This window comes from Molothrus ater, chromosome 8, assembly GCF_012460135.2.
Source record: "Molothrus ater isolate BHLD 08-10-18 breed brown headed cowbird chromosome 8, BPBGC_Mater_1.1, whole genome shotgun sequence".
Lineage (NCBI taxonomy): Eukaryota > Metazoa > Chordata > Aves > Passeriformes > Icteridae > Molothrus > Molothrus ater.
In genome coordinates, this window is record NC_050485.2 from 2,136,660 (window position 1) to 2,160,592 (window position 23,933).

A 23,933-nucleotide genomic window follows, 5' to 3' on the forward strand; every position below is an offset into this window, starting at 1 on the left:
TACCCGCCTGGCATTGCGGATGTTCTCGGGATTGTCCTTCACCGTCACCGTCAGCCTGTACTCGGCCACCCGCTCCCTGTCCAGCGGGCGGTTCACGTACACAACGCCACTCTGCCAGGGAAAACAAGGGAGAAAACACCACAATGCCACTCTAACAAGGGAAACAAGGGAGAAAACACCACAATGCCCCTCTGCCAGGGAAAACAAGGGAGAAAACGCCACAATGCCACTCTAACAAGGGAGAAAACACCACAATGCCACTCTGCCAGGGAAAACGAGGGAGAAAATGCCACAATGCCACTCTACTGGGAGAAAAGAAGGGAGAAAACACCACAATGCCACTCTAGCCACTCTACCAGGGAAAAACAAGGGAGAAAACACCACGTGGGGTGCAAGGAATGCTTCCCCTGGGGTATTTCCTGCCAGGACAAGGATGCCAGACAGCACAGCTGGGTTCCCACCCCCATAATCCCAGCATTCCACCCTCTCCTGGGCCGTACAGTGCTGTTGATGTAGAAGGCATTCTCCGTGTTCCCTGCTGTTATATCGAAGGTCAGCAGGGCATTGGGGCCCTGGTCAGCGTCGCGGGCGAGCACGCGGGTGACGAAGCTGGAGACGGCGGCGCTCTCGCTCAGGGTGAGGTTCATGGGCAAGTTCAGGAGCACGGGGTCGTTGTCGTTGATGTCCAGCACACGGACACCCACCAGGATCTGCCAGGGAGAGAAGCAGGGCAGGCATGCGGCACGTGCTTCCAGGCCTCCCATCCTTTTCTTGCACTCCCCGGGCAAGAGGTGGGCTTCCCCAACTCAGCCCAGGATGGAAAGGAATCAGGACAAGGAGAAGGAGGTGGAGGGGAGGAGAACAAAGCCAGAGACCAAAAGGGAAGGAACTAAGCACAGGGGACAGCTTAGAGCCCCCCGTGCCAGCCTGGGGACTCACGGTGGAGCTGAGGGGAGGCACGCCCCGGTCGCGGGCGGCGATGGTGAGGTTGTAGAAGGGGATGTTCTCGCGGTCCAGCTCGGCGTCCTTCCGCACCCGCAGCTCTCCTTCCACCGGGGAGATGACAAATTCCCCTGCCAGAGACAGCAGGCCCTGGCTCTCACCGTGCTTTGGCTCCCCAAGGGAGAGGCCTGTCTGGGAGCTGGGGCAGCGTGGCAGGTTCGGGGCGAGCCCATGCCCTGTTACTGCAGGTACGGGAGGATTGGCAGATGGGGACTGTGCTGGGTGCACTCCCAGGGAGCAGCAGGAGACGGGGATGGGGTGAATGGCCAAATAAGAGGTGCCTCTCTCTGTTTTCTGGGCCTTTCTGAAGATGCCAACAGCCCCTCCATGCCCTGGGATGGCCAGAGCAGGGTGGGCTACACAGCACAGATCCCCCACGAGCCAAAGGGCCTTGTCCTGCTTGTTCTGGAAAAACTTTGCAGTAGGGTTAGCTGGGAGATGGGACTGGTCACCACCTTCCAGATTCTCTGGACCAGTCACCACTCCCTTCACCGAGGGACATCCAGATGATCCATGGTTAGGAATGCCCCCAGCTCCTCTGCCATCTGCACCATGGTGCTGGTGGAGCTGTGAGCGCTGGAGAGCAACTCGGTCCCCCAACACCCTGCAAACCCCACAGGGACTTGGGGACAAGGCTCGGTTTCTCTTTCTGCACTTTGTTTTTTTGCCTTTTTGCCTTCTTTTTGCCTTTATTGTTTAGCAGTTTCCCCCCTTCCCTCCACCAGCCCCAGCCACCCCCTGCCCAGGCACGAACAGGTTAAGTTTCCTGTTGCTCAAAACAGGATTTCCTGGTGTCGACAGGCCGAGCTGGGAGGAGGATGGCTTTTCTGAAGCGCTTCCTCCCCGAGCTCCTGCGAGCCCAGCTCTTCCATAGGGCCAGCCAGGGGGACAGGGGACACCCCATGTCCCCACTCACCCAGGGGGTCCCCGGCGATGATGCTGTATTCCACTTGTCCACTGGGCCCCGAGTCCCCGTCATGGGCCAGGAAAGTCCAGACACGAGGGCCGGGCTGCCCCTCGGTGACATCGAAGGGCCCCTCGTAGGGCCGCGGGAAGGTGGGACAGTTGTCGTTGATGTCATTGAGGTTCACCAGCACCTGCGGCCACGGTGAGAAGCATGAGGGTTGTGAGAGGAGAGGGGTGGAAGGGGAAGGGAAGAGCACCCTGCTGGCCATGAGCATGGGAAGCTGTGGATGGCAAAACACCTGGTGTATTTCTGGCTTTTCTGGGTTCACCTGACATCCAGCTCACAGCTCAGAGATTCAAACTTGGTTATTACTGATCGTGCCCACCCTACATGCACACTACAGGACTCCACTGTGCACACTGCCAAACCTCTGGGCCACACACCACGGTGGGAACTCAACCCAAAAGCCCAATGTCCTCCACATCCACATCCAAGTGGGACAAAACCACAGAGATGAGTCTGGAGACACGCGATCTCTGCAGCCAGCTGCACACTGGCTCACTCCTCTTCCTCCAACAAATACTTAATTCCTAATGCTGAGCAAACTTTAAAAAACTGACAGGTTGCATCCTTGTCCCAATAAAGCCACCACCACCACTGGTGGTACAGGTGGTTATGAGAAAGACACTGGAAATGAGGAGTTTCTGACCTCCTGGGTTGAAGAACAGTGAAACCCACCAGATGGACATTTGCTGATGGTTAAATCTAATCTTTACAGAGAGTACATCCAAGTTTCTGCTCTGTTTCCTAGCAGTGGAGAAAACAAACACTGGCATGCCTTATCTCAGTGATGGACTTCCCATCACTGGGGATCTCAAATAATCCCTAAACCTCCTCCTAAAAGCTGTGTTTTTGTACACTGCTGGCACAAACTCCATGAGCAGTGGAGGGAGGGTGTTTCCATCCTTCCTGGCTTTGGTGCTTGCTGCTGAAGGGGTTTCCAAGTTCGTGTCTCTGCTTGAGCCAAGTGCAGGGGAAGATCTGCCCTCGCCTGCAGTGCATGGCAGCTGTGCCTTCGCTGCCTGCAGTTAAACCCTGGCTCTGTCTGGGCCAGGAAGCCATCCCCAGCACCATCAGATGCCCACATCTGAAGGCTTTCCCTTTGTCCAGGCATGGAGTCCCACTGCCAGGCTTGTGTGGACAGATTTTATCCATAGAAATTTCCCACACTGGTACCTCCCCTTAAGTTTTTCTTTTTTTTTTTCCCTTCACACACAAGAACTTATCTCCTTTTGGGGGATTACAAAACCTGTGACTTGATGTCAGGGTGAGGTCCATGGCAATCAAGATGGAAGTTTTAACCTATCCCTGACACCTGCAGTCCACCAAATCAATCTGGGTGTGCCGTACAATTTGTCAAATTTTGGTTTTGGTCGCAAAAATAATCAGTGCACTCTATTCCTGCAAAATATTTGCTTTGGAGCTGCTCGCCTGCCCTCCCCAGTCTTTGAGCAGTGCACTAAGTTCAGGTCACCGTGGCCCAGGGAAAATAGAAAGAGCTACAAAGAAAAGCATCATAAAAATGACTAGAGGCTTTAAATAACCTCCTTACAAGGGAAAAAGGAATTTTCAAAGCACATAAATAGCAAGAAAAGATAAAGATGAAGCTGAAATTAATGCAATAGCAATGCTTCACTCCCTGCTGTCCCTTCAAGGGCCAAGAGGACATCTCACGAAAACATAATGCAACTTCAGAGGAGCTCCAGGAGTTTCTCTATGTCTTTGCAAGACCAAATAACCGGCTAATTAACCCAGAAACATCTCTTGTGCGTGACCCTCTTTTGAAACACCCTTGAGGGAGCAAGGCGACAGCAACTGGGCCAACCAGCCACAGCTGGCAAAAGCAACTGGTGACCACTGGGAAGGAGATGTGAAACTGCTCTCCAAGTGGGAACTCCTTGACCCCAGAGAGGCCAGGGTGTCGCAACCCCCCCATCAGCTCCTCACCGTGGCGGTCGATGTCAGCCGGCGCGAGACGATGGGGCACTGGTCAGTGGCTGTGACCACCAGGGTGTAGCGCCCGTGGCTGATCTCGTAGTCCAGCTCCTTCACCGTGCGGATCTCCCCCTGCAAGGACAGGGGAGAGCAGCTGGCAGTGAAGGGACCGGGACAGGGACACGCACGGAGCGGGGCCGGCGGCCGTACTGACCGTGGCGTTGTCGATGTGGAAGGTACCCAAGATGTTGCCCTCGGTGATGGCGTAGGCCACCGTGCCGTTGGGTCCCTCGTCCTGGTCCAGGGCCTGCACAGTGACCAGGGTGGCGTTGAGGGTGGAGGGACCCTCGTCGAGGGTCACCTCGTAGAGCTGCTGCCGGAAGGCGGGAGCGTTGTCGTTCTCGTCCAGGACGGTGACGTACACCGTGGTGGTGGCCTGTGGGACACGGGACATCATGGTAAGCACTGTGGAGGCATTTGCTGGGCAATCAAGGCTGGATCTGTCAAGGTCAGTGACCAACAATGGCTCAGCAGTGCCAAGAGACACAAAAAGCATGCAGGGCTCCAAATGAAATGAGCCGTGTCTTCAGACGCACTTGCAGGTGACAGCTGGGTACAGAGATTAATCAGAGATTTAATCACACCCTTGTTCCCAAGCAAAGTGTGTCTCTGTGGGATCCCTCTCCTTTTCAGAGTTTGCCATTGCTGGCAACACCAGGGAGCAGCCCATGGCACAGGGAAAACCAGGCACTGAGCCCCACTGTGCCTCCCTGCCTTTGGTGCGTGCGAGTCCTTGCCTTGCCATTGGGGACACCTTGATTGCTACTAACAAGTGTGGCAATAAAGGTGGAAAATGCCAGAGATGATGCTGCCACGGCTCAAGGGTAGAACAAAACTGAGCATCTTGGACACCTGGACCGACCTCCCATGGTCCCACCACCTCCCTGCTGACCACAACCTCACTGCTGGTCAGGCTCAGCTGGACTGCAGCCTCTTCCAGTGGTCCCTGGCCCTGCACGGGCACCTGGTTCTCCTGGCTGTCTTACAGGGCTGTCACCCCACCTGGGATAGGCAGGTGACAATGGCACACCGCTCTGCCTGAGGGCTCAGCACAGAGCTGGGGGTTTGGAACAATAAACCATTTCCTTGGCATGTCTGGGCTTCATGCCCACACCTGCCCCCAGCAATAAATTTCTCCCAATCAGCCAAGGATTACATTTTTGGCAGGAGCATCACAGCCGTGTTTGCTGTAAAAGCCACAATGCCACACCGTAATTAGGTACTTTTTTATTTCCCTGCACACTCCAGATTCAGAGCAGGCAGGCAACAAAATTTCCTGCAGGTTGCAAAACTCCACGTTCTCTGGGCTCCGCTTTCCAGGGAAGGCTGACTGGAAATGAGGCAGCTCTCAGCTCTCAGCTGCAGCCAGAGGTTTTGTTGATGCCTTTGGAATTTGGAGAGAAGTTCCAGGAGGGGTTATGTGTCAGACCACGGGGCTGCTTTGCTATTTCAGGGCAAAGTGCAAATGGGCTTTAGGAGGGGGAAGATGGGGCTTTGCTCCCATTTTTTTTTTTTTTTTGGGAAAGCTCCATTTCCTTTTCCAAGTCGGCATTGCTCTGAGTAACCCCTTCCTGTACCTGCTGCCCGCTCATCCCAGGACTGCAGGGATCCATCCCAGGAGGTTCTGCCTCCTTAATCCTCACAAACAAGGCAAAAACATTAATTGTGAGCAAAGTTACAAGCTGGCCCAAGGAATCAGCTCCTTCTGGGAAAAGGGATGGAGACCATCACCCTCAAGTCCCTTGGCACGGCGAGCACCCTCCTTAGCACCCCAAAACCACACGCAGCGGGCTCTAAGCGAGGCTGTAAGGGAAGAAACCCAGCAGAGGCACCCGCGGAGGAGGAGGCTCCGGAGCCATCCCCACCCCGGGCGCTCCCTGCAGCCTCTCACCTCCGGGGGGTGCTCGCCGTTCTCGGCAGCGCTGCATTGCGAATCGCAATGAAATTTCCTGTGTGTCCCAGTCCGGCTGGGGCTGCGGGGCTGCTCAGAGCGTGCGGTGGCTCGGCAGAAGCCACCTCAGCCCGGCCACCCCTGCGACATGGGGACAGCGTGCCCCCGGCCCGGGCTGCTCCTGGCTGCGCTCTGCCTGCTCGCCTCCCACGGTAAGCTCGGCTCGCTTTGCTCTCCTCCCTGCCCGCAGAAACTCTCTCCGCCGGGGCTGTGCTCCGGCACAAGCAATCCGGAGTGTTTGGGGGATTATTCGCTCTCTCCCCCCCTGGTTTTGGTGTGTGGAGGATCAAGCCAGCCTTCCACACGGTGCTGGGGTGAAGGGGCTGCAGGGGAACTGCTGTTCTAAAACTCTGAGTGTGGGGTTTTTTTTTTGCTTTCTTCCTCTCCTTTGATCTAACATGCGTGGAAGGGAAGCAGCCCCCTGTCCCCGTCAGCCTCCCGCTGGCTGGAAAAGCTGCTCCGTTCCCGCACGGCACTTTTCCCTGGCACGGTGGGATCCCCGGCTGTGCCACGGGGAGAAGAGACCCCTCCAACAGCCCAGGGGGAGCTGGAGTGGTGCTCTCTGGAGAGAGAGAGAGAGAGAGATAGGGGACTTGTGCGAGAGGGGCTGGGATGCCCTCTCTAAGGATGCTGCGCTCCGCCGGGATGTGCCGAGTGGGCAGCCAGGGCCACCGAGCTGCCCTGGCCCGGAGTGAGCGTTTCCCGGTGCTGGGGGCGCTTCCCAGCGGGATGGATGCTGTGGGAAGGGGCTGCTTCATGCCTGGCTCCGCAGCAGCCCCGGCAGGCAGCGGCTCCGTCCGGGACTCCGGGGCCAGGCAGGCAGCGGGGGCGGTGGCATTAACAGCGCGGTCCCACCCTGGACGGCGACTCGGAGAAGGAAGCTGGGAAGGAGCACGATCCCTCCTCCCTGCCCTGCGCAGGCGGGGGTGAGCATCGGGCTTGGCTTCACCCTCTCTCCCGGGACAAAGTGGCTGCCTCCACGATTTCTCCGGGAAAAGATCCCCAAAGGTGCCCCACTGCTGCAATGGGACCAGAGGTGCCTTCTCCTCTCCTCTGGGACAGCAAGGCTGGTGTGGGTTGAACCACATTTTGCTTCTCATCCGAGTCATCAGGGAGCAATTCCCAGCATGTCCACAGGGATTTGGATGATTTCATTTATGCATCTGGGGCGCTGGGACTGAACTTCAGGCCTTCTGCAGTGCAACGAGCTTGGATGCTGATGTTCAGCGTGGGGCTGGTGCCAGAGGAACTGAGCTTTGCGCAACCCCGCGCCTGCCAAAACTTCCTGAGCCCCTGGCTAATTTTAGCAGGGATTGATGGAGAAGTAGCCCTTGGAGACATCCAGCGTGGGGATGCTGGCAGCAAGGTGGATGGAGAAGTGGCTCCTCTTCCCCTAAAGCAAGGCAGCTGAGCTGGGCTTCCTAAAATTGCATCCCAAGTGCTATCCCTGAGCCAGGGCTCTGCTGGAAGAGGAGCAAGGCAGGACCCCCCAAGGCTGCTCCCTTCAGTGCCTGGATGATGGGAACCCCACTGCTGGGAAGCCATTTGGCCCTGGGGTGCAGGAGATGAGGGCTGTTAGCGTGTCTCAGGCATCTCCAGCAGGTTTTTTTGTCTCCTCTTTCCTTGGTGCTCGAGATACTTCTGCAGAGCTACGGGTGCCCCTGCACATCTCACCTGGCTGAGAACTCTGAGGCACAGTCACAGCACAGTGATGATGGGGCTCGAGGCACTTTGATGTGAGCCTGCTACAAGAACTCCCAGAAGAGGAAGCAAAGCAAGCAGAGCTCCTTGCTCCACCTCTGCCTCCCTCCTCTGCAGCAGGTGAGCCTCTCCAAAGGCTCCATGACCTGATCCCTTGCAGGATCAGGAAAAGAGTGGAAATCACTTCTGCCAAGCACAGGAGGGCAGATCAAACACCTGCTTGCCAGGGCCAGGGACCAAACATAGGAGAAGCAGCCAGGAGAGGCTTTTGGTCACTGACCCAGAATAAAATCCTGATTTATTTGAGCTGTTGGTCAGCCAAGCAGCACAGGTTTCTGCACTTTTTTGTGTTTCTGCTTTGTCTGAAAGCAGAGTTCCCAGGTGTCAGGAGAGTGATGCCGGCCAGCACTGGGATGTACCAACCCTGCACTGGGCTCTGTGCCCCACCAACACAACACCACTGGCCGGAGACAAAGTTACTGAGGTGCCAAAGAGGAAAAGGGACACTTTTGGCACCTGCTTGAGACCTCCTCTGCCTTTACCAGATGGTGACAAGACAACAGATCTCAGCTCAGCCCTCAACTGGCCCAACCAGCTGGAGATGCACAGAGATGGGCATCTGGCTTTATTCTGGCATTTGCCAGCAGCTCTGACTTCAAAGGGAATGGTTTGGCTGGGGTGTGGAAGGAGCCAGGCCTGGGCTCTGGGCATGGAAGAAGCCCAGGAGATTAAAGATCCATGGGTTTTGGTGTAAAGACACCACCAGAAGATGTCTCCTCTGGGCTCCATCCAGCATCCAGCATGGGCTTGAAGCCTCAGTACATCTTGGGGAGGGAGCAGCAACTGCCCTGGCACTGCCCTGGGCTGCACCGTGCCTTGCCAGCTGCTTTCCCCTCCACTGCAAGGCTTTTGAGAGCCTTCCCCCGCTGAGGAGAAGGAAGGGGAGCCTGTAATGCTGAAGGTTGCACACGTGGTAACCTCTGCCCCTCCCCGAAAGCGTGGGCTGAGCTGACTTTCCATCCAGACGGTTCCCATCAAGCTCTGGAGGTGGAGGCTGGATGGTTCAGCAAGGCAGAGCTTCACAAACCGCGTGGGGATGAGCCCTACTTCATCTGAGGGGGGTGTGTGGAAAACAAAGGACTCCTGCAGATACTTTTGGAAGGTGTTGGAAGTGTGGCTTCCTCCAATAGAGCCCTGGCTTCCCTTCCTGTGGCTCCCAGGAGAGCCCTGATGTGAATGGGGCACTTCCCCTTGCAGCAGGTATCAGGAGCACATCTGAAGTGCCTTTTGTGCTCAGAACCCCTCCAGCCTGGCTGTGCATCCTGGCCCCAGCAGCAGCCCAGGAGAAGGAGAAGTCAGGGCTTGAAAATGAGACTGAAAGAGGCAGCGCTGAGCTGAGGCCACACAAACCTCAGCGCAGAGCAGCTCCAGGCCGTGCCCTGCACGCGCTGGGGGGAGCAGGAAGCAATTATCCAGAGTGGTCAGGCAAAGGTCACACCAGCCCTGCCTCTGGGGACTCCAGAGCAGGGATGCAATGGGGCTGATCTCCCTCCCAAAGCCTCCCTCTCCCTGCAGAGCACCCTCGGGCAGCGACTCAGGGGCTGCTCCTGCACCATCACCCGAGAGTCCGAGGTAACCACCAGGGCTGGGAGGCACAATTTTGGTTCCACTCTGGTGACACAGTGCTCTCTGCGTGGCCCAGCAGTGGGGAGCCCTGGCCTGGCAGGCTCATCACACCCTGCCTGTCACTGACACCCTTGATATAGCAAGTGAGAAACCTCAAAGCGAAACGCGGCGGAGCTAATGGCACAACAGGATGTTACCAAAATAAAGAGAAACATCTTGTCCTTGTAACATCTTCTCCGCTGCAAACCAGCCCCAGAAATCTCTTTTCCACAGTAATTTGAAGTAAATAAACACAGAATCTGCTTTTTCTCCTGCTTTTGAAGTGATGTTAGCGTTTCTGCAAATGTGAAGGAGTGGCAGGGCTAGAGCACCAAAACCTCTCCTGGCTTTGCACTTTTCCCTCCCCTCAAGCACAGCTCCCCGTACCCAGCAGAACCCCCCACCCACGTGCTGGGGAAAGACCAGCAATGCCTCCTGCTCCCACTCTCCTGCCACGCCTCCTGCCCACATTCCAGAATTTCTTTCTGAAAATTGTTTTCATTTTCCAGCAGCTCCTCGCAGTCAGCATCAGCCAGTTCCCCCTTTTCCTCCCTGGGGGCTGAGAAACAAGGAGGGTGGGACCTGCTCCCCGCCTCATCTGGGGGAGAAGGGGGGGCCACTGCTCCTCCTAGAACTTTTCTGTTTTCGCTCCTTTGATTTTTTTGTAGCAGGCCCAGCTGTGCTCGTGTTTCCTCCCTCACAAGCCATGACCCTGCTGCCTTGCTCCTCCTCTCGTCCTCCTCTGCCTCCCTGCCCCACACCTCTGCTGGCCCCAGGGCGCTCCTGCCTCCCTGCTGCAGGTGCTAAACTCTATTTAAAGCATTTCTCTCCTGCAGAGTTGATTTCTAGGGTGAAGTTGTGCTCCCAGCCCCATTACAAAATCCTGGGAGGTTTGGCTAAGAAGGGAGTTAAAGATCATGTAGTTTCAACATCTTCTCCTATCCCAGGTTGTTCAGAGCACCATCCAACCTGGCCTTGGACACTTCTAGGGATGGGACAGCCACAGCTCTTCTGGGCAACCCCTGCCAGGGCCTCACCACCCTTTGCCAGCACTGGTGGTGGGTTTGCAGTGCTTTTTTGGCCAGTTTTGCTACAAAAAAAAGTTTTACTGTCAGAACCCAGGACATTCCTCTGGCTGCCCTGGGTGAATTGAGACCCTGGAAAGGGGCTCAGAGACCTTGGCACAGACTCAAAAACACCTGTGCCTTTGATGTTAACCCATGGAAACAATTACCAACTTTGTGTGAGGATTTACAAGCCACAAGGGTTTGAGCAGAATGTTAGTGAATTTATCACAGGGTGAAAAGGTAGAATTTTTGGGGTTCAATTTCTGGGCTGAGAATGGGGGTTCAAGAGAGTTCAATTTTTGGGGTTAGAATGGGGGTTCAAGAGGGTTCAATTTTTGGGGTTAGAATGGGGGTTCAAGAGGCAAGATGGAGGAATCTGGGCATGTCCTGTCTTTCTTCTTCTTTTTGTTGTCCTCCACCTTCTGCTGTGATGGTGACACTTCTGGATTGGTTTAGAGACAGACTGTCTGACATAGGTGATAGGTATTGGAAAATTATTGTAAATAAAGTACAGGTAGTTTTTAGCATAAAAAGCCAACACCACCCCAAGGGCAGGGACTGTGCCACAACCCGGCCTGCTGGACAGATCTCAGCAGGTCAGAGAAAGAATGTGATAGGTAAGAGAAAATAAACAACCTTGAGAAGCAGAAATGAGGAATCTTGACTTCCTCAGTCGTGGGCCTGGGAAAAATAACTCTTTAATACCTTGGGAGCCATTTCAGCACCACAAACCCCGGAGTAAGCCCAGGCTCTGACTTGGTACCTTGTCCCTGGCAGGACGAGCTGCAGGATTCCTGGTCACCACTCCATACTCGCTGTGTGTGTGCCCTGAGGGCCAGAACGTGACCCTGAGCTGCCGTGTCAGCGGTGCCCTGGCCGAGAGGCACGACCTGCTCTACAAAACCTGGTACTTCAGCAGCACAGGCGACCAGAGCTGCTCCGACAAGCGCCACATCCGCAATGTCACCGACAGGGAGCTGCACCACGACCTGGGCAGGCACCACAACGCCTCCCAGAAACCCTCCCCGGGCAGGCAGAGCGGCCACCACGGCGTGGAGTTTGTCCTTGACCACCACGGTGCCTTCCACATCGTGGTGATGAATGTGACCCTGCAGGACAGTGGGAATTACTGCTGCTATGCTGTGGAGGTCAGGAGGGAAGGGCACGGCAAGCCCCACACCCTGCAGGTGGCTCATGGCTTCGTGGAGCTGCAGATCCAGAGAGGTGAGGCTGCTCTGCCAGCCCTGCCAGGGAAAGGGTGATGGGGGATTCAGCTCTGGGGATGGGGAGGTCACAGCAAGCCCCACACCCTGCAGGTGGCTCATGGCTTTGTGGAGATGCAGATCCAGAGAGGTGAGGCTGCCCTGCTAGCAAATGCCAGGGAAAGAGTGATGGGGGATGCAGCTCTGGGGATGGGGTGGTCCAGAGAGGTGAGGCTGCTCTGCCAGCCCTGCCAGGGCAGAGTGCCAGGTGGGGGATGCAGCTCTGGGAATGGGGAGGTGGCTGCGCTGATGCTGGAAGTGCAGGACACTTCTGGATGAGGTTCCAGAAGTCAAAGTTGAAGGTTTGAATTAGAGCTTGAGAGCAGTGAAACATTAAAAAAAAAAAAAAAACCAACTAAAATAATCTTAATAACTCTAGAGGCTGGAATGCATTAAAATCCATGGTACATAGTTTCAGTGATCTTCTCCAACCTCCTTCTGGCAGAGAGGGGAACAAGGCTCAGCTTAAAAGGAGCTGGCTGGTGGTGCAAGCCTGGGTGAGGGCTCACAGATAACCTTGGGACAGCAGCCCAGTGGGAGAGGCAGGAGGGAGGGGAAGGCATCTCCTGGCCTTGATTTGCAGTGTTGGATACCTTTTCTTTTAGACTAAAAAATAAAAATAGAATTGGCTGCATGGTCAGGGATGGGCCCTACTGCCATGGACAAAGGGGGTCTGGCAGCAGGGATATCAGTGAGCACTTGCCAGGATTAAACTCCTGCTTTGGGCTGCTCTGGGATGTTGTTCTCAACACCAGGGAGAAAAGGCAAGGGCAGCCAGCAGGTCGGGAGTTCTGTGGGACCTGAGCAAATCCTGAGCTTCTCTCTTCTCTTCTGCAGGCAAAGGAGGCCTTCAAAACTGCACATTTCACACTGCCACCGGCAAAGGTAAAGGGCAAAACCCCTCTCTCCAAGGTGCTGCTGGCCATCCTGGCCCAAGCATTCCCTAGGGATCACTGCCAACACCCCAGTGCCCACACACAGCCTCACACCCCGGGGTTGGGAGGGTGCTTTCCAATGCTGCTCCAACAGGGAGTGCATGACAGGCCATCCCCAGGCTAAGGAGAGCCTTCCTCAGCCCATCCCCTGGCCATGCCTGTCCTGAAGCCATGGAGATCACTCACCCTGCTGTTCTAAAGCACCTGAGCCCCCTCCCACAGCAGGGATTTAGTGTCTGCTGCCACGAGCAAAGGGGAAGGGACAGAAAGGCAAAGAGGTGCAGGAGCCTCTTGCTACACCCTGAGCCTGGGCCACCTCTGCCTCAGCAGGGGAAACCCAAATCTTGCTTGAGTGCTCAAAGTGGGGCTCCCCCAGGGCTGCGTCTAGACATGGAGATGCCCCCACTTCACTGTGCAGCTGGGTGGCTCTGTCTGTCCCCCTTTGCTGGCTCCTAAATGGGCAGATTTGGCTAAAATTATTTTGCAGCATGCCCAGACAAGACAAGCAGCTCCTAGTCCCCATGAGCTGTGCTTTCTTGTCCCTAACCTTCAGTCTCAAGTGCTGGGACACCCTGCCCTGTCAGGAAAAAAGAGAAAAATGTCCCCTCCCAAAACACAGGCACACAGGGAAAGGAGCTGCTTCCTCACATGGATGCACAGGAGAGGAACTGAACCTGCCCTTGATTTAAGCAGCCCTCAGCCTCACCACAAGCCATCCCACAAGGACCTTGATGGCCACAGATGTGCCTGCAGGCTGCCAGCCTTTCTGGGAGCCCCTGGGGGTGACATTCTCCAGGGGCACATTAATTAGCAGAGGGTAACAAGCCCTTTGATGCCCGAGCACTTGGAGGCTGGCAGTGGGTCAGAGTCAGTGCCCCAAAGCTGCTGGGAGCTTTTATCAGGGCTTCTCTCCTCACACCTAGAAGACCAAAAACCCTGGGATGTCCTGCAGCAATGAAGGGGTTTTGTTGGGGTTTTAACAGGACACCTCAGAGCTTATCTCCACAGCTGGCAATGCATCCTGGTGGTGTGGGAGCCACACTGCCTCAGCTCTGAGGCAACACGGGGTTAATGATCTTTAAGGTCTCTTCCATCCTAAACAATGCTGTGATTTTGGCCTGGGGAAGCCAAGGGAAGGGAAGGTGGAGGGTTGGGTTGATCTCTGCTCTTGTGTTGCAGACATCACGGCGGCCGCGCTGGCCACGGGCGCCTGCATCGTGGGCATCCTGTGCCTGCCCCTCATCCTGCTCCTCATCTACAAGCAGAGACAAGCTGCCAGCAGCAGACGTACGTGCCAGGGCTCCCTCTCACCTCCTGGGCTGGCTGGGATGTGCCCCTCTGGGATCAGCTGCTCTGGCTGGCCCAGGTCCCACGGGTGTGGTGTGAGGTGGCCCAAGGACAGGTCCCTGCCAGGAGCCTCCTGGAGCTGTCCTGGGAAGCACCAGGCATGCCTGAGGCTGGTGTGGGATAGGAGGGGACACCAGCAGCATGCTGGAGGCTCTGAGACTGGAGGATGCTCCCTGCTGAGCCCTTTGCTCCACATCCACTGTGAGAGCCATCTCATTTTCTCATCCCTCCCTCCACTGCACACCCCAAATAGAAGCTTTGCCTTCTAAGCAACTGAAGACCATTATTTGTACTTTGTCTCACCTTCCTCTTTAAAAAGACCCTGACATGTCTGTGGCCATTGGACAGGTGTCCCCTCTGCTGCCCCAGCCCTGGCAGCCCAGGCTGTGCTGAGGCAGAGCTCCTGCCCGTGCCTGGCTCCCAGAGATTTCAGTAATGAAGCGGAAAGGGGCACCACCTTTAACTGGCAGAGCCATTTCATCAGCCCTTGGGCAAGAGGGGCCCTGTGGTTTTCCTCTCCCAGCTCAGTGGGGGCTGTGGGGCTCAGAGGAGCCCTTTGGAGAAGTGGTTTGTGCAGCAGCAGGAGGGCACAGTGCCAGCCACAGGAATGGGAACTGTGCTTTGCACAGCCACACCCTGCAGGCACCCCTTTAGCAGGGGCCTGGCATCCCACCAGCTCCATCTGCAAAGCATCACCTGGATGCTGCTTCACACCAGAGGGCAGGCAAAATCCATGGGGGTTTGCCTCTCAGGTGCCATGGACCAGCTTATTTCCACCTAGCACCTTTCTTTGGCACAGTTTGGGCCAAAACTTGAGCATCTCAGCCAGGCAGAGCCCAGTAACACAGGCTGTGGGATCTGGGGGTGAGGGAATGCCTGACCTGGTGCTGCCCAACCCAACAGGGGCAGCCAAGTGCCAGGTGGTGTTTGCAGAGCCCCAGGATGGTGCCACAGGTGGGTGGTGGGTACCAATGGGGCCAGACTGCAGCTGCACCTCACTTCACTCCATCCCTGCAGGAGTGTCCCTGACCCTTCTTTGGAGCCTGGGGTCTCCATCTGGGGAGTGAATGAGTGGGAGAGGGCAGGGATGCAGAGGAGGAGGTTTGGGAGCAAAGCAGAGGGCTAAAGAAGCAGGTGGAAGCAGAGAGAGGGAGGAATGCAAAGGGAGAGGAGGAATTGGAGGTGGATAAGACACCAGAACCCAGCCCTGGTAGTGGGTCTGGGCCTGGTGCTGGGCCTTGTGCTGCCAGCACTCACCCCACACATTTTGTCTTTGGCAGGTGCCCATGAGCTTGTCAGGATGGATAGGTAAGGAACCCACGAGCTCCCAGCTCCTCACACACCCTGCAGCCTGCATCCCAGACCCTGCACAGGGCTTGTCCTCTCCTCCTTCCCCTTGGATCTGGCACAAATCCCCAGCCCAGCAGAATGAAAGGGGTGCTGGTGTTACCCCCACCCTGAGTCCTTTCCATTTCTGGGAAATCCCTGTTTCTCTTCCTTCTCTCCATGTGGAAAGTGCCTCCTTCCGTTTTTCAAGGTCCTGCCTCTCCCTCCCTGCACTCCAGGAAGAGCTGAAACCACTTGGGCTGAACTTTCCCCCTGCCCTGGGCTCCCTGTTTGCTCTGAAATGCCATGGCCTGAAACCATTCTGACTGAACTTTCCCCCCTGCTCTGGGCTCCCTGTTTGCACTCAGCTGAGATGCCATGGCCTGAGACCACTTTAGTTGAACTTTCTCCCTGCACTGGGCTCCCCATTTGCTCTGAGATGCCATGGCCTGCAACCGCTTGGGCTGAATTTCCCCCCTGCACTGGGCTCCTCATTTGCTCTCAGCTGAGATGCCATGGCCTGAAATCAGGCTCAACTTTCCCCCTGCTCTGGGCTCCTCATTTGCTCTCAACCAAGATCCCACTGCCTGAAACCACTTGGGCTAAGTTTCCTCCCTGCCCTGGGCTCCCCATTTGCTCTCACCTGAGATGCCATAACCTGTAACCACTTTCCCTCTGCCCTGGGCTCCCCATTTGCTCTCAGCCAAGTGCCACTGCCTGAAACTGCTTGGGCTGAACTTTCCTCCCTGAATTGGGCTCCCCATTTGCTCTCAGCTGAGATGCCATGGCCTGAGACCACTTGGTCTCAGGGGCTGAACTTTCCCCCCTGAATTGGGTTCCCTATTTGCTCTCAGCTGAGATGCCACGGCCTGAAACCACTTTCCCCTCTGCCCTGGGCTCCCCATTTACTCTCAGCCAAGATCCCACTGCCTGAACCTGCTCCCTTGCCCTGCTTACCTGTTCCTAACGCTCAGCCAAAAAAAAAAGCTTTTTTTCCCCGCTGGGGATATAAAACCCGAGCTGCAATAAAGATGCCAACACCTCTCCCGCCCTCAGCAGCGCGCAGGGCATTGAGAACCCGGTGTTCGAGGCGGGGCCGGCGGGCAGCGCAGAGCCCCGGCCCCGGCCCCAGCTGCACTACGTGGCCCGCAGGCTGCCCTCCGAGTCCGGCCGGCACCTGCTCTCCGAGCCCGGCACCCCCCTGTCCCCCCCCGGGCCCGGCGACTGCTTCTTCCCCACCCTGGGTGAGTGATTGGCGACGCTCGGCACCTCTGGAGAGGGTGGGGAGGGAAGGGGAAAGTGGGGGGTTGAATATCAGCAGGAAAATTGGTGTGGGTTGTTGGGGAGGATGAAACAGGAAAGTGAGATTGAAATGAAAGCAAGCTTTGAGATACCTCAGTTACTGAACAACGGGAAAACAACGATGTAGCCAAACTGAAAGTAATCCCCTTTTGATGAACAACACCCTCTGCTTGCAGACAGGCCCAAGGGTCAGAGCAGACCCTACAGCTTGGCAGAGGGGCCCAAAGAGGAGTTTTTAGGGTTTAAAATGTAGCACAGTATGGTAATGTAATGATTCTTATAGGCTGTATGTAAATCCTATGGAATTTGTATCTTGTACTAGATTGGTTAGTGAGAATTAGAATATTCAACACAGAAGAAGATTTATTGTATTGTAATGGGAACTTCACTCACTTACTTTCTATGCTCTTAGCTCTTGTCTCTTAGCTCTTGCCTTTTACGCTCTTACCCCTTTTACTCTCTTATGCTTTTGCTCTCTTACCCCTTTTACTCTCCTACCCTCTCATCCTCTCTGCCCCTCTCTTCTCTCAGTCCTGCTCTGAGCTGTGCCTGGCAGCTCCCAGCAGGGCTCTGCACCCAGGCCCTTTGCAATAAACCCCAAGTTCCTGACCTGGCTGCAGAGATCTCTCGTCTCCATCTGTCCCAACTGTCCTACCCCGCGTCATGCTACAGGTGGTGACATCAAAAACTTGGTAGCTTGAAAGATGGGAAGGACCTAAACCCTGTTTTCCACACAGAAGCAGAGTTTGGTCACTTCTGGAATGATATCCCTTCAGCTGTTAGCTGGACTAACACCCCTGGTCTGCCTTTTCCAGATCCTGTTCCTGACTCACCAAATTCCTTGAAAGCCTGAGGAGCCTGGAGGAAACCACATCCTGCAGAGCAGGCCATGCTCACCCAGACAACAGCCCCAGGAGTGCCTTAAGAAATGAAACTGTGTGCAGGATCCCTGCCCTTGCCTCCCACCCTGCCACTGCCCTGGGACTGGAAGTGAACCTCTCTCGCTCGGATTTCGATTTTTAACTACCTGTTTCCATGGAGAAGTGCTCTGTACTGCTCACATTTTACAGACTAGCTGGAAATTGAGGATGTGGGGATGGGAGGATGTCCTGCACCTGCAGACTTCCCTGAGGATTAACTTATTGCCAGGCTCTCAGCTCTGCAACATCAACACGTTTCTGGATCCTTGACTGAACATCCTCTCTGGGAGTGGATGGTAAAATACTTTATTCAGCATGGAACAAAACAGGATCACCAGCCAACCTTGTACTACCTTTTTCTTTGCAAAACAGGAAGGGGAGAGGCTCCCTGCTGCCAGCAGAGCCCTCTTTCCTCACCAGCCTTTTGAAATGGCCGTGGACTTGTGATGCTGTTGCCTTTCAGCAGAACACATGTTGGGAGGAGCCTTATTTCTGCTGCAGTTTTATCCTTGGCTTGGGATCAGGGCAATTTATCTTTCTGTTTGTTTCATTATCAGTGCTGATTAAAAGGAAAAAAGGATGTTTATGGTTTTCATTTGGGTTTTTTTTTTTTACATGCCTGTCAGTTAGGAAGTTCATCTGGAGGGTGTTCCTGTGAGGAGAGCCCCTGTGGAGAGGTGGAGGGATGGGGGGCACAGTGGGAAATGCTATGGATAGCTTCCCCTTGCCCTCCTGGGCCCAGCAGGGCCAGAGCTGGGGCCACTGTGAGAGGACTCTGTGATTCTCTGGGGCACGTGGGTGAGCGCAGCAGCATCTGAACAACAACATCTGGCACTGCTTATCCAAAAGAAACTACGGCTCTCCAGCGTGACTCAGGCCTGGTGATGATATCAAACCTTGTGGCAGACACTGTTACTCAGAGTGTGTTTGTTTTTGTTTGTTTTTTTTCCCTCTTGTTTCTCTTTTCGTTGTAAGGTGGGTAAAAAAACGGCCACGAGACAAACATAAACATTAATCATAGCAAAACAGAGTCAGACCTGAGCAACAGCTGCACCAGGCAGCATGGCCAGGCTGAGCATCCCTGGCACCACACAAATTTCCACACTATGGGGCTGGAAGAAACAGTGTTTGCCTCTGGAATGGGCTGGGGAGCTGCAGGATTTGATTAATTCAGCACTGGCTTCAGCAGGAGCACCCACAAGGTGGTTCAGGGATGAAGGAGAAGCCAGCACCCACAGGGTGGATAAGGAATGGAGGAGAAGCCAGCACACTCAAGGTGGTTCAGGGATGAGGGAGAAGCCAGCACTCATGAAATGGTTCAGGGATGAGGGAGAACCCTCAGGGTGGTTCAGGGATGAAGAAGAAGCCAGCACCCTCAAAGTGGTTCAGAGATAAAGGAGAAGCCAGCACCCTCAAGGTGGATAAGGAATGAAGGAGAAGCCAGCACCCACAGGATGGATAAGGAATGAAGGAGAAGCCAGCACCCACAAGGTGGTTCGGAGATGAAGGAGAACCCACAGGGTGGTTCAGGGATGAAGGAGAACCCACAGGGTGGTTCGGGGATGAAGGAGGAGCCACAGGGTGGTTCAGGGATGAAGGAGGAGCCACAGGGTGGTTCAGGGATGAAGGAGAGCCCACAGGATGGTTCAGGGATGAAGGAGAACCCACAGGGTGGTTCAGGGATGAAGGAGAAGCCAGCACCCACACCCCAGTGTACCTTGGATGGAACTTCCTGAGCTTGGGGCTTTATTGCCACCCACAGCTCAGCCCCTTCCTGGCTTTGCAGGGGAATCCAGCAGCTGCTTGGTGCCTCCAGCACTTCCTTCTCCCTGCCTCAGCAGCTCCAGCTGGAAAGGCACGCCGGGGTTTTGCCTGCCTGCAGGTCCTAACGGCTTTGAAAGCCTCTCCAAGTGGCTGTGCTCCTGAGGAATGCACTGCCTGATGACAGAACCAAGCTTTGTTGGAAACAGGTTTGGCTCTGTGTGGCAGGAACCCCATTTGTTGGGATACCTGGTGCTGCAGGCTGAGCTAAGCTCTGCCAGAGGCTCTGGTGGGGCATGGTGGGGCACTGAGTGGCATCAGTTTTCCCTCGAGAAGGAAAACTAAAGCTTCTGGGAGAGAGAATAAACATCTTCCCAGGCTTCCATGCATTCTGGAGCAAGAATCTTGGCACAGAGGTGCTGGGTCCCCACCTCAGACCCCAATTCCATGGAGAAGATGACACAGATGCTCATGGTGAAGGTGACCCAGCTGCAAGACAACATCTGGGCAGTGAGGATCCACCCTGCCTTGCAGTGCCTGGGGCTGTGGATGCCACAGGATTCTGTCCCAGTGCTCAGGGGTGCTGCACCTTCCTTGGGCAGAGATTTTCCTGCAGGAAGCTCCCAACCACTCTGGAGCAGGGCCAGCCCTTGGGGAGGAGCAGCTGCTGGCTTGCCCCAGGGTCAGACAGTGCCCAGGTGGCTCCTGCAATTCCCACACACCTTCCAGCTCCAGCTCACCAGCTTGTGAAGGTTTTTTTCCTCCTGCAATGCTTTTTTAAATGAAAATATTATTGTTTTATCAGCAGCATTTTATCCTTTTGTTCCCACATTTCCAGCTCCTGAGAGATTCCTCTTGGCCAGTTTTCCCTGCTGCTCCCTTGCTGTCCTGGGCATCCCAGATCACCACTTCCCAGTGAGGACTTCCCAGTCCTCTCCCAGCTCTGTCTCCTCTGCCTCTCCCATGCAGACAAGGCCAAACCTTGGATGGATGGATGTACAAATTACAGACAATCACCCCCTTTTGTGCATTGTTGCACCAGCCTGGAGCTCCTTGTGAAAGCCCCGGTTTCTGGCAGGCAGCAAGGCCCTGACAGACATCATTTCCCCAGGCAGGCATGAGGCCAGCAGGCACCCAGCAACACGCCTTTGACAAGAGCTGAGTGTCCCTGAGCTCTGAGAGGGGCCAAAGCTCCTCTCCCCACTCAGGAATTGGGTCACTGGGCACTTTGTGTGCCTGGCTTTGGATTGTTGCTGCTGGCAGAACGTGTGCTCGTGACATGGTGGGCACACAGCAGAGCCTGTGGGGACAGGCAGGGCTGCTGGGACACTGCCTGGGCAGCGGGGGGTGATGAGCTGTGCCACTTGTCCCTGCTGGCACAGGGAAGGGAAGCAGCCATTGCCATGGCAATGGGATTTGCCAGCTCAGCACACCAGGATCAGTGTCCCACATCCACGGTGACAGGGACAAGGAGGAGCTGGTGGCATCGTGTGCTGCAGCCACAGCACAGCCCTCCCTCACTCTGGGGAAGTGACTTAGCTGGGTTTGAGCCTCAGTGACAGTGCAACTAATGGAAAAGATGGTGGTGCAGAAGCTGGAGTGTGAACCAAGTGGGAGGGAGGAGCTGACAGTGCAAAGCCTGAGGTGAGAATCACAGCCACCGCTTGCACTGCTGGCTTCCACCTGATTCATCAAAATGTGGAGCAGGGCTTTGCAGGCAGACTCTGTAGGCAGAGCAGAGAGATGGTGAGAGATAGCAGGTGGAGGTGGGGGAGAGGAAGGACGGCAGAGTGTCACACGAGGTGTCAGCTCATCTCACCATTTGTGTCCCTGGGCACTCACTCACCTCTCTGCAGAGACCTGGGGTTAGAAGGGACTCAGAGCTGGAAAATGGCCCACATGATGTTTGCTCTTTTGACTTTTTGAGCCATCCTCAGAGGCACAAACAAGGACCCAAGCAAGACAGTCACTTCCCCAGACCATGGGATGATGGGTAGTGTCTCATATCAACTCCCTCTCAGTTTGAAGCCATTCCCCCTTGTCCTGGCACTCCAGGCCCTCAAAACCACCAGAGCTCTTCTCATTCACAAGGCCTCAGCAGACACGCCCATCAGTGGTGAACGGAGCTGAGGCTGAGCTGCTGCTCCAGCCACTCCCAGTGCTGAGATGGGAGGGCAATGCCTGGAGTCCCTTCCAGACCCAGCACCCCGTGAGCAGGCAGCAGCAGCCAGCACACCTCCCCATAGGGATACTCTTATTTTTTGCATTTGGAGATGGGGGATGAGGCCTGCTGAACTGTGAGGGAAGTTTGCACAACCAAGCATCAAAGGAGACCGAACCAAATCTGTGCACCGCAGGTTTGGACCCCGAGTCACCAAAACACCACACTGTGTGCTTTTCTCCCCTTTCACACCCCACACTCAATGCCAAGCTCACTCCAGTACCCAAAACACCACACCCTGTGCCTTTTCTCCCCTTTTACACCTCACACAGTGCCAAGCTTGCCCCAGTCCCTGAAACATCACACCCTGTGCCTTTTCTCCCCTTTCACATGCTACACTCGATGCCAAACTCACTCCAGTCCCCAAAACACCACATCCTATGCCTTTTCTCCCCTTTCAAACCCCATACAGTGCCAAGCTCACTCCAGTCCCCAAAACACCACACCCTGTGCTTTTCTCCCCTTTCACACCCCACACTCAATGCCAAGCTCTCCCCAGTCCCCAAAACACCACATCCTGTGCCTTTTCTCCCCTTTCACACCCCACACAGTGCCAAGCTCACTCCAGTCCCCAAAACACCACATCCTGTGCCTTTTCTCCCCTTTCACACCCCATACAGTGCCAAGCTCTCCCCAGTCTCCAAAACACCACATCCTGTGCCTTTTCTCCCCTTTCACACCCCAAACTGAGTGCCAAGCTCTCCCCAGTCCCCAAAACACCACACCCTGTGCCTTTTCACACCCCACGCTCGATTCCAAGCTGGCTCCCCCAGCGCTGCCCAGCCCATCCTGCCCCCATGTTGGTGTCTCACCGACAGGGAGGGGGTGCCCTCGTCCTCCACGGTGACCACGAGGCTGTAGAAGCTCTGGCGCTCGCGGTCGGGCGGCGAGGGCCGCGTGGCGATCTCGCCGGTGACGCGGTCCATGCGGAAGGTCAGGTCCTCGTTGCCGCGGGTGATGTAGTAGGAGAGGACGCTGTTGAGGCCGATGTCGCGGTCGGTGGCGCGGACCTGGGCCACCGCCGTGCCGCCGCCCACGTTCTGCGGAGATAGGAGACTTAAATCCCACTGGCCTTCATTTGTTGTGGTGTGATGGTTTACTTCAGAACCCCAAGTTCTTCCCCTGAAGATTCCCTCCCAGGTGTGTCAATCATCCCTCCTTTCCCCACCCTGACCCCTGCCCAGCACTGCCTGTCAATCCTGTCATTCCAGAAGGGCATCGAGTGATTGGCAGATTCAAAGGATGCCCTCTACCCCTGGGGGGCATTGGGCCATCCAAGTGTCCTTTGTCCCTTGAGACCTCCCCTCCTGTACCTGCTTGGTGGCTCCCTACCCCTTCCCTGCCCCTCTCCCCGGGGTAAAAGGGTGAGCAACCATGTGCTCCGGCAGTTCTGGATTGCTTCTGCTCTGGATTCAGAGGCCTGTGGGCCAGAATAAAGCTCTGGATCCAAACCCTCCATCAGAACTGACTCCTTTCCTTCACCATTGCCTTAAAGCTTCTCCACCAGCAGGAAACCTGAGGAGCAGCCCCTGTTATGGGGGAAAGCTCCATCCCACCACCACCAGAGCTCCTGCAGGCCTGGACTTGTCTCCACGTGCTCAGCTGCAGCACCCAGCCAGCCAAAAGTGTCTGTGGGGTGAAACACCACACACCCAGGCAGCCAAAAGTGTCTGTGGGGTGAAACACCACACACCCAGCCAGCCAAAAGTGTCTCTGGGGTGAAACACCACACACCCAGCCAGCCAAAAGTGTCCTTGGAGTGAAACACCACACACCCAGCCAGCCAAAAGTGTCTCTGGGGTGAAACACGACACACCCAGCCAGCCAAAAGTGTCTCTGGGGTGAAACACCACTTTGCCCCTATTTGGTTCAGCAGCAAGGCCAGAGAAGCCAAAGCATGTCCTGTCTGCTATATTGGTAAATACCAATACTAAATAATAATGTAATTCTAATATGGAGAGGGCACTGATGTGTTTGAGGCTCCAGACTCACTGCCCCAACACCCAGCAGCTCAGCAGAAAGCTGCACATTGGGTCTTATCTAGTCTGGCAGAGCCTGGAAGAGCATAAAACCCCCAGTGTGAGCAGAGGTGAAGGCTGTGTAATAGACCCAGAGCTCAGCTAATTATTTTTGGATAGTCCCATTATGGGGAAAATCAAAACAGAAATTCTGTTCTTCAACCTGCTCTGAACATGTATTGAATAGATAAGAAAACCTTAACAGGGCAATATCCTTAATGCTAAGCTATAAATCAGGAGCAGCAGTTCCTCACAGCTAAGTGGCACTGGCTATTATTCATATTTCATTTTTCATCACCAAATTGAGATTTCCCCCCTGCCTCAGTGCAGGAATTAAACTGTCAGGAAATAAGTTGTCTTTTCTCATGCCTGATTGTGTTTTATTGCTTAATTATCTGGCCCTTGCTAAGCTGCTTCCTGAAAGCCATTCTTATTCTGCACGGCACCGTCTCTTGTGTCACTTTGGTGGCATTTCCATGGGCGTGTAGCCACT

The 23,933-nt window shown here is 55.3% G+C and overlaps 2 protein-coding genes across 3 annotated transcripts in view; one reads left to right on the forward strand and one right to left on the reverse strand.

The window, feature by feature from the left end:
• CDH23 (cadherin related 23) overlaps positions 1 to 23,933 on the reverse strand; it is a 122,717-nt gene that overhangs the window by 14,885 nt on the left and 83,899 nt on the right. Inside the window, 7 exon segments of the mRNA XM_054515590.1 lie at positions 4 to 111; positions 501 to 710; positions 940 to 1,073; positions 1,919 to 2,099; positions 3,917 to 4,036; positions 4,119 to 4,340; positions 22,235 to 22,462. Of these exon segments, the coding sequence (XP_054371565.1) occupies positions 4 to 111; positions 501 to 710; positions 940 to 1,073; positions 1,919 to 2,099; positions 3,917 to 4,036; positions 4,119 to 4,340; positions 22,235 to 22,462 (1,203 nt within the window).
• Positions 5,928 to 18,020, forward strand: VSIR (V-set immunoregulatory receptor). Of its 2 annotated transcripts, none has more exons than XM_036385522.2 (7): positions 5,928 to 6,067; positions 11,126 to 11,572; positions 12,448 to 12,495; positions 13,725 to 13,832; positions 15,173 to 15,200; positions 16,275 to 16,462; positions 17,336 to 18,020. In XM_036385522.2, exons 1-7 carry the CDS (start codon positions 6,004 to 6,006, stop codon positions 17,371 to 17,373), a joined length of 921 nt encoding a protein of 306 aa, XP_036241415.1. In that variant the 5' UTR covers positions 5,928 to 6,003; the 3' UTR covers positions 17,374 to 18,020. The 2 variants fall into 2 exon arrangements, with proteins under 2 accessions (XP_036241415.1, XP_036241416.1); XM_036385523.2 differs by having other exon boundaries at positions 16,278 to 16,462.